The 16415-nt window shown below is 35.5% G+C and overlaps 1 protein-coding gene and 1 pseudogene across 1 annotated transcript; one reads left to right on the top strand and one right to left on the bottom strand.

Annotated features, from left to right (window-relative positions):
- Nucleotides 1-156: 156 nt before the first annotated feature.
- Nucleotides 157-3571, top strand: LOC130054526 (uncharacterized). The gene is made up of 4 exons (XM_056164494.1): nucleotides 157-243; nucleotides 1772-1976; nucleotides 2259-2308; nucleotides 2845-3571. Exons 1-4 carry the CDS (start codon nucleotides 157-159, stop codon nucleotides 2878-2880), a joined length of 378 nt encoding a protein of 125 aa, XP_056020469.1. The 3' UTR covers nucleotides 2881-3571.
- Nucleotides 3572-8106: 4535 nt separating this feature from the next.
- On the bottom strand, nucleotides 8107-16056 carry LOC125651337 (cytochrome P450 4F4-like; annotated as a pseudogene).
- Nucleotides 16057-16415: the final 359 nt, after the last annotated feature.

Here is a 16415-nt window from a genome sequence, read left to right as displayed (position 1 = left end):
ACAATTCTGAATATTACATTGTGATGTCACAATAAGTTGTACGAGCTGCAAAACAGGTAAAGTGCATTCTATCCGTAACGAGTTTCCTATTTTTAAAACAATTTTGAAGATGTTTTATATTCCTGTAATTGTTTTGCAGAGTAGGTCGAGTTTGAAATGGAAGATACAAGGAATAGCAACGCATTTGAAGCTGGAGACACGTCAATGACCGATGTGTTGAGCTCCCCACAGTCGCTTCAAGGGGTATAGTTACATGTACCATTTCTCATACATTCGGATTACTGGACTATTTATTTAATTCAGGACTACATTCAAGGTTCATCCTTCTGTACACTAGCTAGTGTAAGGAAAATTCATCTAAAACAGGGCGGGTACGCTATAGACGCATCTAGCGCTAGATTGAGCGAATGGGATAGAAGTTGGGCCTAGTTATTTCTTCAAGCTAATTGTTTTACCGGCGACGTGTTAACGAGAATTGTGAAATGAATGTTTGTGACCAGCACTAACATCCTGGAATTCTCATGCTACTCTCGACATTTTGCTTGGTGTCATACAGCTCTTATTTCATGTTGTTTTTATTTCATAAAATAAGTCACGCAAGGTTTAAACGTTGTGTTTGGTGTCATTCTACTATAACGACGTCACAATACGGAAGTTCCGAGATACCCGCTCTCTACGAAAGAAGGCATCTTAACGCGACCATTTGGAATTTTGACCACTTCATTCTATTTTGCATCATGTTATTGTAGACATACTCTTCGATTCAATTCAAAATGTAGATTACTAAACTGTCGCATTAAAATGAAGATTAACAAGTTAGGGTTGGTTTTCCGTTTCTTTTGCCTTGTCGGCAAAGTTGCTAGAATTAATTGAAACGCGGCAACACAAGTACAGTTGCTACGGGTTGACTTCGAGTGAAAACTATAGTTCGTACCGGAAGTACTTTCTGCGCATGGTAACTATCGTACACCACCCAAATACACTCTATAGTTATTACCATGCATGGAACGCTTTTTTATTGCCTCATGCCGCTTTTGATTTTCTATTTACTGATGAAAGTGATGATTCTCCTGCTTTTTCAACAAACTCTGACGTCTTCATACAAGGTATTTACCTAGAGAATTACCAATTACATGCTATTCGCCGGCGAGATGTTCTTACTACAAAATATCGACGACTTCAAAGTTCATTACAGAATGACAGCTCTAACAATCGAGACATAATTCATGTTCTACATTGTATATTGTTTCTAATATCATTCACAATATGAGCAATTTGATCTCAAATCTTATTTCATTCTTAAAATATATTACTGTTAGCACATATCAATCATTTTTCCCCATTTACACAATGTGAAAAGGTGCGCAGTCTTACCTTTTCGCCATTTTGTGACTAGACAACTGTAGTACGCAGGACTCTAGTCATAAATTTTCGACTAGATTTCTCTACTTCCGGTAAACTAGAATGCGTTCGGCCTAACTAAAGTTCAACTCTAGTAACTGTAGTTCGCCACCCGAAGTCAACCACGATAAATGCAACACTGGCGATATCGGTATTGTTGGTTACATGTAGTGGGCATTTGCTCCTACGGTGCACAATTAATACTCGACTTTTCTCCAAAATATTTAATGTCAGGTTATTCTTGAAGTTGATTTTGATAATATAGTTGCAGAAGTCTAGACAGATTTCATTCAATATAAAAATGACATGTTCACCAAGATCTAAAGTTTCTTCAACTCTTTTAATTTGCTAATTCGGTATTTGAATACAGGAAGATGAAATGTCGCTTCACCGCGTGAAAAAGAGTTTGAACGTCAGTCTTCCTTCGGAACATCTCTTTCCTGAGCTGACGTCACTAGTTCCCGTGCTGTTGGATAGCGAGGAGGAAGAGTCTGCCAATTTGGTTGACGAAGAAATTATTAAATCTCACATTATTTCTGCAGGTGACAAAGATGTCCTACTGTCGAGTTCGAAAGGTACATTAAATGAACATTTAGTGTATAAAGAATTCCGATCTCCACATAACATGATAAGGTGTTTATTTAATTAAAGTTTTCGGACTGACACACTGACCACTTGCAGAAATCCACTGTTTGGAATGATATTTGTATGAACATGTAATTGAATATATATATATATATATATATATATATATATATATATATACCTTTTACTGACATTTTCGAATCTCCACAAAGCATTACATTTACTTTTCTTGTCAGTTTCAATGATCCAGGAAACACCTTTCTTGCTTTCAGGAAACAAATCTAAAATTAGTGGATTTTTCGGACAACTGTTCTCGAAAAAGGTAAATGACCAATTATATTTTTAACATTTCGTAAGCTATCGAAAAGATTATCCTCATATAGATCAAATTTTTCACAAGGTTTCATATTTCACTGGATTTTCCCCAACTTGTTATAAGTTGCTGGGATTGGAAATTTAATTGCTGTTTACTGAGTAAGTAGATAAAATTGAAAATGTGTATAGCAATCATTGACATCACAATACTTCCGGAAGTCGGTGGAAATGTGTCATTTGTAAAAGTGAACAAAATTGAGGTGTTTTGAATTACAAAATTAACATTTCGCTGGCTTTTTTGTAAACGTAAAAGGACTTGAGTCTTTGTTTACATAACTAAGAGTTTCGGCTAAAATATTGCCAAATGTTGGTTGTCAACATTTAATGAGTTAAATGAGTTACATTTTTAATAAAATAATCATTTTCAAAAAACGTTAACGAGTCCCTTTAATTCATCACGGTTTGTCTCTTTTCTATGAAACGCTCTGTCTGCGTCAAACACGTGTAATCTGATTCTGGGTTATTCTTCTTTTTTTTTTTTAGAGATACAGTGAAAAGGAAAAGGAAATAGGCAAGTAGATGATTTAGAAGTTAGAATTTGATACTCATTTGACATACTTCTATTGTAGTATTTACAAAAATATCAATAAATGCCTTGTCACTGATGTTCCATATTTTTTCTACATAAATAGTTAGAAAAGACCGAGCGGCTAAAGTTTTCCTTCCACAAGCACAGCTGGTTCTCGATGATATTAGCCATGATGATGACCGGGAAAAGATCCTGGCAAAGCGACACACCAGTCTAATTCTCTCCTGCTTCAGAAATCATTGAAAGAACGGGTTACCAAGAACGCAATTTGATTAAATATTTTCAGAAGTAGAATTTGTATGGATGCTGGAATTTTACGAAAGCCTAATAGTTCCATGAAAAAAAAAAATGAATTCATGTTTCATTACCTCGTAATTACGAAAAAACAAAATTTCCATTTGAAGCTATTTGATATGACTACACGTGTATAACAAAGGGATATTGAAAATACCTATGTGTTCAGTTACTGAAACTACGTCATATACCATGTTATGATATTACATTATGAATGTTTACACAATGTACACTGAATATTTTGTCTTTCATACATTTAATACACTATCTCTTATATATACACTGTATTTAATGCTAGCTGTATAGTTATCATGTGCATCATATTATAACGTATTTATAATCTTCATATCATATATACTATTATCGTAACTTACAGATATTGATAAATTTCGTCAAGGTGAGTTATGTGTGTTTTATCTATACATTTCTGATACAATCTTGAGTAGAACTACTTTATCTTCATTTGCCACTACTTAAATCGCAAAAAGTTGACTTCTGAAATCTTCCATTGGTCCATTTCAATGGGAAATGTAACCTTTTGTAGTGTTCTCCTATAGTAGTTTCCTTGTAACTTTCCTTCTGCTTTTTAAGGGCTTGTCTACATGTGGAAGAGTTTTTGGAGAAATATAGTAACTTGTCAGTTCATTCGTAACTTCTTTCGTATGTTCAGCTTTGTATGCAGAATTCGAGCCACATCTTTCACCTGGGTTTTTTTTTTTTTTTTTTTTTTGGTTTTGTTTTTGTTTTGCTGCAAACTTGTAAGATTGCTGCCTTATGTAAACAATCTGGTTCCTATAGGTTTGTAAGATTGTAGGTCAAAGGCCAAGTTGTCGAGATTGGAAATGATAGACAAAACATTTTCATCGTTTATCAGAATTGCAGGAACGTTAGCAGTACATTGCATAAAAACCTTGATTCATGTTCATGAAAAGCTAGGGTCCTTGAAAATTTTGAAGTTTTTGTAAACAAAATTTAAGATACTGAACATTTTCTATCCAATTAATTAATGATACCGTAAATAATTTATCTGGTTTCTATTGGTTACAATGGAATTGTCAATTAAGATCACTAAAGGTGAATTCTGAATTGTTTGAGTACATACTCATCCAATTGTCAAACTTGCAGGAATCATCACCTGTATGGAATTCTTGATTCCTATGAGTTTTTCTAGATTGCAGGTCAAAGAACCTTCGAAAATTCTTTTGAAAATATCAACTACATTTTTAATCAAAATTTTGTATGACCTACAGGAGTTGGTTGTGAAGGTTACATGTGAAAGGTGAGGGTCACTAGAAAGAACATTTCCAATTTCTTTGTATGTGCAAGATTTAAATAACATTTTAGGCACACAAAAAAAGATCTGGACATCTCTTGGTTTTCAGGAAGAAATGTAAAACTTCAAGGTCACTGGTAGGACGAATACATAGTACAGTGGTATTTTCTGAATAGTTTCAAAGACACTTAAGCCAAGATGTTGATTCCAACTGGTTTTCAAGTTTGAATGTAAAAGACCAACGTCACTGGAATTGAAATTCCTAACATCTTTAAACTTCTAATTTCAATAGCACCTGCACACATGCAATGTTACGATATGCCAAGTTGCAAGACGATGGCTCGCTTTGTGGACACCATTTATCACTACAATTGCCACCTGAAGTTGTTACACTTTATCTTTGACGTCTCATGTTGCTTATATATAAGAAAGATTAGCTCTTCTTCTTTCTTCCAATATTAGTTTGCTGAAAAATTAAGTTTCTACACAAAGTAATAGTGTTACTTATTTTGAGATGTTGTTTTTAAGTACAAGCAAAACCATCGTCCTATCAAATTCTAAATCCACATAATCTCAGCTGAAAAGTAAAGTGCACCTCTTTCGATCAGTTCAGCAAAATACCGCCACGCTCTGTTCATATGAAGACTGAATGCATACACCACAAAGTCCTCCACATCTGCTTCGTACTTAGATATTTTATTAAAAATGAATAGTAACAGCAAACTAACAACTCAACTTCATGACAAAACGGGATAATTTCAGCTTCTCCATCGTCAGCATCCCATATCTATATAGCAATATTCCATTACATGTATCACCTGCATATAATGTATATATCTTTCAATTTATTTGATACGCAATACCTTTTTTGCGTATGGTTAGTATTTAAATTGCGACAGACTATTGCCAGGCAAGTTGATGTTACAGAGGTTTCAACAGTCTCACTTAAAGAATTTCGCGAATTATATGGTCGTTATAATGATCTAGTTTGCTTCGCGAATTATATGGTCGTTATAATGATCTAGTTTGTCAATACGGGTCAAATGCTGTCTGGCGTGTTTTATACCGATTGTTAGGCCGTTCTTTGCACACTGAGTTTGACTACGGATAACTTCGTTTACCTGATCAATACATAGGGCTCACGGTGGGTGTGTCCGGTTGTCATGGGATGCTTACTACTCCTAGACACCAGATCCCACCTCTGGTATGTCCAGGGGTCCGTGTTTGCCCAACATTATTTTGTATTCCTTATAGGCGTTATGAGATTGATCACCATTCGTTATCTTCATCCTTCTTTTAATTGTGTCACTAGGGCCCTATATTTCATAATAAAGATTATGACAATGCAGAGGACTGAACTACAGCATGGAGTTGTTCAATAATGGGTTTTTACACACGAGCTACAACTCTGCATGACAAGGATAACCAAGAAGAGGGTTGAAGGTGATCGTAATCTTTGAAAGAATGGCCACATTTCAATCTGGTTTCAATGAGCTTAGCTGAGATTCGTATTTTAGATTCCTTTACTTAAGGAAAATGACCTAGTTTGACACGGGGAGCGGTGTGGACACAGTAGATGGGGATTATAATGCAAAATTGGAAATGCCATCGTAATTTTATATCGATATAGAATTTACCGTAATTACGTACTTGCTGACACCCACTAAGCATAAACGCAAGTTTAATAAATAAATCAAGTTATTTCTTTAAAAATAATTGGTTTGTTTGAAAATTTTATATAGTCAATTCATTCACACAATTTTCAAACAAGATTGTACAACTTACGAAATCTTCGCAAAAATAGGAGGCTCATGGGCCACAATGCATACAAGACTCGCATTGATCCTGCTGTTCTTCATCAGATGTTAAAAGATTTTAACCGTCATTATTCCCACACAATGTCTCATTTTGATGTCGAAAAGTTTTGTTGCAAAATTGTTATTTTGAGTGTAAGCAAATAACTCTTTATGGGTATTCTCAGCTTCGTTAGCCAAGGGTTTACGATCCGATCCGCTTCTCTACAATCTTCGTTAGCCAAGGGTTCACGATCCGATCCGCTTCTCTTCAATTGTAGAGAAGCGGAGCGGATCGTAAACCCTTGGCTTGCGAAGATGGGGTATTCTAATTTTCCTGATCTTGTTCGATCTTTGACGTCATATGTTATCTGGTACACATAAATCTGTTCGACCTAGTAACTGACCAGCTGAGTTATAGAAATTATAGACAACCTTAAAAGAACATCACTTTGTTCTTTCGAATTGATGTAAGATAGAGGGTAGATAGAAGGTATGTTCAGTCCATTTTTTTTTTACAATTCAAAAATAAATAAAACGCTTTCAAAATTCTTCTCATATTTAATTCAATACTTAAAACAAAATACGTGTATACTAGCCATAAACAGGAGCAGGTTGTTTACATTTCGTAAAAAAGCATCACAAACAAAATGTTACAGACATTATCCCTGTTTTTCGAAGAGTAAAAGTATATAATTGAGGAATTTAGCAAGATTAAAATCATCCTAGACCAGGACTATTTCCTGAGGAGCAAATAAATCAAAACATATTCGTGATTCACCAACGCTCATCAATGATTTCAACTGTTGATCATATTGATACAATTTTGATAGAATACAAAGGTATGAATCGCTTGATCAACCTCACATTTCCAAACTCAAATGAAATGTGTTTATCCGTTAAAATATTTACAACGCAAGATGGAATGACCTTAAGTATTGTGCTTATCGAGGAAGTCAGTGCAATACCCTTGTAATCTTTAGGGTTACATAAAAAGTGTAGATAACGAACAGTACATGATCAATCTCGTAATTCATATAAAGAATACAAAATGAACAGGACAAACAGGGACCACAGGACACGTCAGAGATGGGATCAAGTGCCTAGGAGGAGTAAGCATCCCTTGTTGAGCGGTCACGTCCGCTGTGAGCTCTATGGTGTGGTAAACTGAGTAGTCCATAGTCAAAATCAATATGTAAAGCACGGTCTAACAATTGATATGAAACACTTCAGACAGCAGTTAACACTGACATTAATGACAAAAACTCAACTTTATGACAAACATCCTGTTTATCCATTGTCAACTTCCCATATCTATGTAGCAATTTTCCATCATCAACTGCATATGGTGTTTATGTCTCTCAACTGAATCAATAAAATATCCAACTCTGAAGCAGATATGGAAAGACTCTGTGGTTACTTTATTCCCCGAGTTCACTGGGATAAATGGAATCTACATATGAATGAAAATGAGTACCAGGTATTGTTGGGAGATAAAACGTCGTCGATATAACCTAATGTTGAGTCGAAGGCCACAGCAAGAGCTTTTTTCTTTTCATGTTAAAGATTTTGAATACATTCGGTTTCCTAAGGTCAGCTGATAAAGGAGCACAATTCATACCCATGGGAATTCCAATAGAGTGTTGAAAGACCTAAAATCCATTCGTACTTTTGCGTTAGCCATCTTTAGCAAAATAATAGAATATTTCTACATCAAGTACAATAACTGAAGATCTAGTATTTGATATTTATGAAGTCTTTAAATCATATCCATGTATTTTTATTTATCTACCGTAGCTTCAAATACTTGATAAATTGTGTAGTTTGTTCTAAAAGTTAATATCGTGTTAGGAATACAAATAAAAAAAATGATTTTTACTTTTGTTAATGAAGGGCTAAGTGTATTTTCAAAATAATCATTATCAATAAATCGATTTAAAGCATTGTAATTAATGAAATTAAACATTAAATACCTGGTATATTTCAATTGATAATTATGTGTGATCTCCATACGGTAGACACCCAGAAGATAATTACAGGTAGTTAGCCTAACACAGACAATACACAATTCACATCTTTGGTGTGGCATTCACAACATCAGCTAAATGGAAATAACAATTTCAGACATCTAGCTAGGGAATAAATCATCTTACCTTGGACCTGCCGAAAATGGAAAATAATTGAAAGGATCACGTGACAACTTAGTCTCCTCTTCAAATCTTTTGGGCTTGAATTCCTAAAAAAAAAACCCACATATAAGGATGGTATTGTTTATATAATACTTACATTGAACAGTGTCATTGTCAGTGTACCTCAAATGAATCACGATATATAAATTCTTTCGACATCTCAGAATGTAAAAGTAATATCTCGATACCAAAATCGAAACTGGCAACATAATTATGAACAAGAGATGGAGAGACAGTCTGATGGATGTTGTCACTAGCCACGGAGTAAACTATCTTTATTGATCTCCATAGTAAGACTCAAGCTTCACAAGGCAAAGAAAAAGACCATCGTCTTGCTCCTCTGCAAAATTTGAAACTCCTAGAATACAAAACACGAAGGACCCTTAAATCCAAAGATCCTTCCAAATACAGTAGCTAAGTACTTCGTCACTAGCCTGAAAATACGGATGTATATTTAACTGCTGGGATAAAATTTAGAAATTCATTTCAAAATTAAGGATTATCTTCCTCATGCATAGCTCTTATCCTTGGACGAATTTGGCTCCAGTTTTTGGCATAATAGTTTTCCTTTTACCTCTTACAAGTTTATTGTTATTTCGAAGTTTCGGCTTGAGAATCACTGAGGAGACATTATTTGTCGAAATGCGCATCTGGTGCATCAGAATTGGTACCGTATAGGTTTTACCTGGAACAGATTTGTCTTTCAGAAAATGATGATGTACAAATAGAGTGTTTTATTGAGGTGCTCCTAGAGACGGACAGGTAGTTACTTGGACATAACAAAAAGAAAAAAAAAGGAATGGGTTTCAGGAAATACATGGAAGAAAATAGATGAGCGAAGGCAAAAGAAAGGGAAAACATTGTCAACAAAATATGTGAGAGTTCATGAAAATCTAAAAGAATACAGATCAGTACACAAAAAAACCCAGAAAGGTGCACGATCATTACAGAAATACTAGCAGAGAAAACATAAAGAGCAACTTCAAGATAAGATATGAATACCTTATACCAAATCACATAGACACTAGCAGGAAAACATCTAATCATCCCGTCAAAGACAAGTAAGAGAACAGACTGTCTAAAGAAGAGCACACCTTTATTTGCTGGCAAGGGCATTTTAAATTTGAATTCCTAAACCTCACGAAACCAATTACAAACATAGATATATTGCTATGTTCTATGATAAAGTCTCTATCTTGGCTCCTCACGAAAATCCCGTGGGGATCCGGGTTGGAATAGGTCGTCAGTACCCCTTGCTTGTCGTAAGAGGCGACTAAATGGGGTGGTCCTTCGGATGAGACCGCACAAACCGAGGTCCCGTGTCACAAAGGGTGTGGCACGATAAAGATCCCTCCCTGCTCAATGGCCATAAGCGCCGGGCATAGGCCTAAATTTTACAGCCCTTCACCGGCAGTGATGACGTCTCCATATGAGTGAAATTTTCTCGAGAGGGACGTGAAACAATATACAATCAATATACAATCCTCACGAAAATATTCTCAGTTGTGAAGGAGAAATTTCAAACGTATTGTGCCACAACATATGTCAGAAGTGGTGTAAATCAATGATGGATTTTAAACAATTCTAAAGAAATTTTGATCAATTTGAAATCACAAAACTTTTCTCAAATCAACAATATCAAAACGTATGACTTTTCAACACTTTACACGACCATTCCTCACGATTAATTAAAGACTAGACTTTTTGACATAATCGACAGTTCCTTCCTCAACAAATTTCTAATGATTAGTCATTCAAAAACACCACTGGAGTTCCACATTGACAATGTATTCGTAGTCTTTGGTGATCAGGTCTTCCAACAGTCTGTTGGAATTCTCATGGGCACGCATTGTGCTCCTTTATTAGCTCACCTGTTGTTTGTTTTTATATTCTTTCGAGGCAGAATTTATTTGAAAGCTTCTACATCAGAAGAAAAAATATATAATCATTTGCTGTGGCTTTCAACTTGACATTTAGATATATCTATTTTTATCTTAATATTATATATTAATATATGTAATCATTTTCACTCATATGCTGATTCGATATACCCCGTTTACCTGATCAAGATATAGGGTTCACGGCGGGTGTGACCGGTCGATAGGGCATGCTTACTCCTCCTAGGCACCTGATCCCATCTCTAGTAATCCAGGGGTCCGTGTTTGCCCAACTCCCTATTTTGTATTGCATATAGGAGTTATGAGATTGATCACTGTTCGTTATCTTCGCCTTTCACTTCACCTTCCATAAGTGAAATAGTTTGGATTGAGACGTAAAACCAACCAACCAACAAAAATATGTTCTGCTCAGTATTGTATCATGTGGATATTTACCATGTGATCAGGCCAGACGTCTGGATGATGATTAACTGCGTGTATGGGGATATCTATGTCAAAGTTGGCTGTGATCTCCACTCCTTCAATTACTACCGGCTTTGTAAGATGTCTAGATATTACTGGTACAGGGGAATGCATTCTCATCACCTCCCGTAGGAACATTGACATGTACTTCAGTTGATTTAAATCTTCCCTATAAAATACAAAAAATGTCTTTTCTATGTTTTCTTGAATATTCTAGTTGTTGACGTTCTCTTATGACTTTCAAGAGTTCCTGATGAACCTTTCCTTGTATTTCTGGCTATTTAGCCAAGGAGTAAATTGCCCAGCTAATGGCTGATGCCATTGTATCATGTCCTAAATGGTGGTATGATTTAAATGAGTATTCGCTGATTTTTCAATTAGAAATAACAGTGGGGTCCTTTACAAACAGTAAATACTCATAGTTCGGCACACACGGAGATGGACAAAGTGAAACTGTCGTATGTTTCCAGCGATGATACTAACATTTTATAAGAACTTAATATATATGAAAATTAAAATACTTGTATGTCAGAGGAAAATAAAATATTATCATCTGATTAGCGGCGACTTAATTTGCAGTTAAAGTGAAATATTAATCATATAAACACATATATACCGGTATATATATTCTTGCAAAACTATTGAAAGGACAACCTGCAAAAAGAAACGTATCGACTTCAGCTCGAATTTCCTCTGCTGTGAGACCCTTTCCACTTTCGTTTCTGGCTAAGATAAGAATATCAAGGAAATCCCTACGATGCTTTTTTGTCAAATCTGAATCAGTTCTCTGGTATATACAAGAAAATAATATTGGTACATGTTGTATGCAAGACGAATACATGTACATTATCATATAGTACAGTGTATGTGCGTACCAGTGCGTCACGTCTGGATTCAATGATTTCATCTGCAAATTGGTGTACATAGTTGGTCAATTTTTCGTTCTCCTTTCCACTATGTGTTAAACCATAAATGAAGTCGGGGTACAACCATGGTGACCTGCAAGGTTATTGTAGTTCAAATGTCTAAATCTTTAATGTGGGGCAAAGGTCAGATTGTTCATTGTGTTCATACGCAAGGCAACACCTCAAAGATACAAAGATTTTATCGGAAAAAAGTTAAACCACAAGAGGAGGAAAACATTGTCAACAGTAACGTGGGTATTATTTTAGTATCGTATGTTAAAACAAAATAACTTGTGTGCTGCGAAAACGACAGTTAACACAAAAAAGGTAAGGCATCAATCTATACTTACATCAGGCGTTTAATGGCAAGCTTAACTAACTTCTGGACGGCATCTACGTAAGGATGACTCTCTCTAAAAACGTGAAATGAACGGAAGTAATACAGGTTGCATTCGCTGTACAAATTTAAAGAAATACAATTTCATTCAAGATTTATAATGCAATATTCTAATATCCTCGTTGTTAGTGTTGAAGAGAATTGTCAAAAGATTTATTACTATGCCGGTAGATTACACACGTCTGGAAACGTACCCTCCTTAATGTAGTAAATGTTTGATTTACCGATTGTCAATAAATTCAAATTACAAAATTTACAACTACATGTACTTTGAATTTATTAGGTGACAGTAAATATAAAACAGTATGGCAGTCTCTCTCTATATATACATGTATATATAACCATGTAGAATCTATGCAGATCCCAGAGGACATGGTTTGAATTAAATTTGAATAAAAATTTATACTTTAATATAAACTGGATATGTTTGCTTTTCGATTCAGTGGATCTTCAAATTATTTTCAAAACACCTATATCATAGTCCGTATTCTATAACCATTTCTCCATGGAAGTGTCCAGGTCCTTCACTTGACGAGACCTGAACGTTGATTACTTGAGAAGGTTTTGTGACAAGTTTTGATTAGTATATGTTAAATGTAATAGCAATATTTGAATGACTGACCCCATTTCCTGTACACGTCCGTGGTATGACAGAGAATACCATAACATGGTGTCCAGAGTCGCCAGTGACACAAGCCTGTAAATTTCTATGCTTTGTTCCGAGTCGCAGGCGGTTTGGGGTTTTTAAAATTAATTGTACTTTTGGACAATTCTAATCTAAATGATACAGTGTAAATCTTATAGTATTTTCCAGTTTTCACGATACAACCGCACCAAGAAAACGAAAGCTACGTCGTTTTAGATCTTGACATATGGTTTGAGTAAGTCAAAATGGAAGGCAGGCGTCAGCAGACGACGATTTCTTTCCCACTTTTGGCCTTCAGACAGCAGCAAGCCGTCGCCTAAAAATTACCATGGAAAGTGTATTAAGATCGAGCAGTTTATCTCGTATCTTGTAGGATATTGCTATCTTTATTGTTTCCATTTTCCCTACATAGAACTAACAAATGGTTGTCCCTTCGCTGGTATTAGAATTGAAAGTCACGGATTTTTCGGATATGATATCAAGTCAAAAGCATCAATTCAGGGTAACAAAAGATAAAACCTATTCGTCGGGATCTGGTTTTAGTCTTTACAAAAACGCACCGGGCCTAGTTCGATCATCAACTATAGTAACTAGAGTTAAACCTAAGTACGATCGAACTGCTTTTGGTCAAAAAAGGAAAGGGTGTCACTGCGCATGTCTGGTCTACCAAACAGCAACCTTTGCTTACAGAATGGTTGAACTTTAGTAACCAGACATGCGCACTGAAGGTCCGAAAGCAAGCTAGGCATGCGCAATGAAGTTTCGGAAGTCAACTAGACAACTACTGTGGTTGATGATCGAACTAGGCCATAACCGTTTTAGGTTGTCACCTAAGGCTAATTAAATGTAATTGATTGTTTTTCAATACCTTTAGTGTGTGGACATAGACATAAACTTTTAATAGACCTCTTACAGCGATGCATGATGCACGTTAATTATTATAGTACTTTCGGGATAATTCCCTACTTGATATACATATATTTTACAAGAAATATATTTCTGGCAGCAGTAAAACATGTCACTGATGCATGATACATGTATCGAAATCCGACGAAGTACATACATATAATACTTCATGCATGTCATTAAAACAGTCAAACGGTCGGCATTAAATGTGATAGTCACATGTCTTTAATTCGGATACGACCTTCAAAATTAAGGTGTCTTGTTGCAGTAGGTGTCACATGTTAAAGGATCAGAACCGAATCCCGGAAGCTATAAGCATCAAGCAGGAATGTATAATTTCTAGATTTCATTTCCTATGGGGTAATTAATACACTACTAGAATATGATGAGAAAGGATTTTGACTACGGATAACTCTGTTTATTTGATCAAGATATAGGGCTCACGGCAGGTGTGGCCGGTCAACAGGGAATGCTTACTCCTCCTAGGCACCTGATTCCACCTCTGGTATATCCAGGGGTCCGTGTTTGCCCAACTCTCTATTTTGTATTGCTTATAGGAGTTATGAGATTGATCACTGTTCGTTATCTTTACCTTTCACAATAAAAATAAATGGTGTATAAGTTTAGATGTATTTCTCTATAAGAATATTTCATATTCTTGCTCATCGTTGGCACTTGCAACATGATTATCATCGTTATGTGTCCGAGGGGTTTATTAATTGATATTTGTGGCATATTGGATGTACACCTTTCTCCAGCAATGAAATGCACCGATTCGTAAGTACATCACCAACAACAGGACTCTTTCCCAAAGACGTTCTGGACAGACAAACACAACAATCCTTGTATGACACACTCTTTTCTCGGCCATCGAGTAACATTGACCACGGCGAGGATAGTTTCACTTAAATGTGTTTGTATTCAGAGAATTTACAACTCGCGTTCTCTTTTAATTCCTTTTACATGTATATTTATTAAACTTGATTTTTGAAGGGAAATATACACGTAATTATAAAATATATGAAAAGAAAGTTGAAAATGCGAAATTTAAAAAAAAAGTTAAAGTGAGGCGGATTCACTTACCAGCGGTGCAGCTGAATGAGCTATTCTAAGCACTAGTAATAATACCCGTGTAAATATGAACCAGGTTTTTAAAACCAGTTCCCCTATTTGTTTGTCGGTTTGTCGACTCTCAGGGCAGAGGTGCCCCTAACACAATTACATGAATATGTATATTGTAAACTGTTCTATCAAAATATCAACAACAAAATCTTTGAGGGCAGACCTGCCTTGAACGACAGTCAAAATCGGTCTTTAAAAGAGCAAAAGACTGTTTTGAGCAACTTTAAAAGTTAATTTCAACATTGAATGTTGAATACGTGCATCTGTAGCCGGGATAATGAAGGATAATAGGGACTAGATGATAGAAGGATGGAAAGGGTATTATCACTATATACGACGACCATTTCATGGCAGAGATATAAAAACACAACAAACAAGTTTAGGTTAAATTGTTTTACGAGGCAGGGCGTTGTTAACCGTAAGGAAGGAAACATTTCTAAGATCTACTGGATTTCAGAAAGATAACTCTTGAAACGGAGCTATGAAAGTTTCTGAGATACCAAACTTGTTTCACTTTTCTTATATACTACTTAATCCTACCTAACCAAGGTAACAGGAACCTGTAGAATAATAATAATTATTTATATAGCGCCCTATATGACTATAAATAACCACTCTAAAGCACTGCACACAATAAAAATGATACAGCATGTTATAAAAGTAGTAAAAGGAAATTATAATAGCATTAAGACAGATAATATCAAAACAATGCTAGAAAAACATCAATAATGTGAAGTAAAATTACCAAAATCTAAAACATGATATGCATGAAAAAAGTTCCACGCCGTACAACCAAATGATATAAAATACAATAGTTGAAATAAATATACTATTATACACTTGAAAAAGTCATGTTAAAATGATGGTAAAGAAACTATAAAGATTTAACCACCTATAATACTAATAATATGCAAGTCTAAAAAGATGTGTTTTTAAATGTTTTTTTAAAAGTGTTCAAATTCTGATAACGGCGAAGGGTATCAGGCAGAGAGTTCCAGAGTGTCACATCCAAGCGCCTGTTTCCATATGTGGAGGTTCGACATCTAAATCTAACTAATGTCAGTGAATTTTCGGATCTTAGGGAACGATTTGGTTGGTAAACAGTGATCACCTCCTCCAAGTATTTTGGTGTCATCTTATGAATCACCTTATATGCGTAGAATCCGCCTATGGTGTGCCTAGGCTTAGGTTCTGAGGATTTAAGGAAAACCTTCGCTGATTCTGGGTGACAAGCACCGAAACGGGATAGAAGAACATGGTCCAGCCGTGGTAGAGCTTCATTCTGGTTCTCTCTTGTGTATCTTGAACGGTTCTCAAGTATCCTTGTATATCCTCAAATCCTCAACGTAAGGGCAGAAAGCAATGTAAATGTAAAGCTTATACGGTATCAATTTTGATGCACTAGATGCGCATTTCGACAAATAATGTCTCTTCAGTGATGCTCAAGGCAAAATGTTGGAAATCCGAAATAACAATAAACTTGTAAGAACTAAAAAGAACAAGCATTCTGAGAGTATTACATGGCAATACATAGTCCCCTACCGGTTGCACAAATTACTGTACCCCAACATTATTCAAAGTTCATTATGTAGGTTATGGTAAAAGGGAAAATTGGGGAACCAGGATAGGAAATCAACTAC

This window comes from Ostrea edulis, chromosome 5 (genome assembly GCF_947568905.1).
Source record: "Ostrea edulis chromosome 5, xbOstEdul1.1, whole genome shotgun sequence".
NCBI lineage: Eukaryota > Metazoa > Mollusca > Bivalvia > Ostreida > Ostreidae > Ostrea > Ostrea edulis.
Note: the sequence above shows the minus strand (reverse complement) of the source record. Positions and strands in the feature narration are given on the sequence as shown.

Bases quoted from the DNA above. Each gene is read 5' to 3' on its own strand.
- LOC130054526 (XM_056164494.1), top strand. From the start codon at position 157: ATGGAAGATACAAGGAATAGCAACGCATTTGAAGCTGGAGACACGTCA. The intron at 1,977-2,258 runs GTACATTAAATG...TCTTGCTTTCAG, and splicing joins CCTACTGTCGAGTTCGAAAG to GAAACAAATCTAAAATTAGT. The intron at 2,309-2,844 runs GTAAATGACCAA...TTTTTTTTTTAG, and splicing joins GACAACTGTTCTCGAAAAAG to AGATACAGTGAAAAGGAAAA.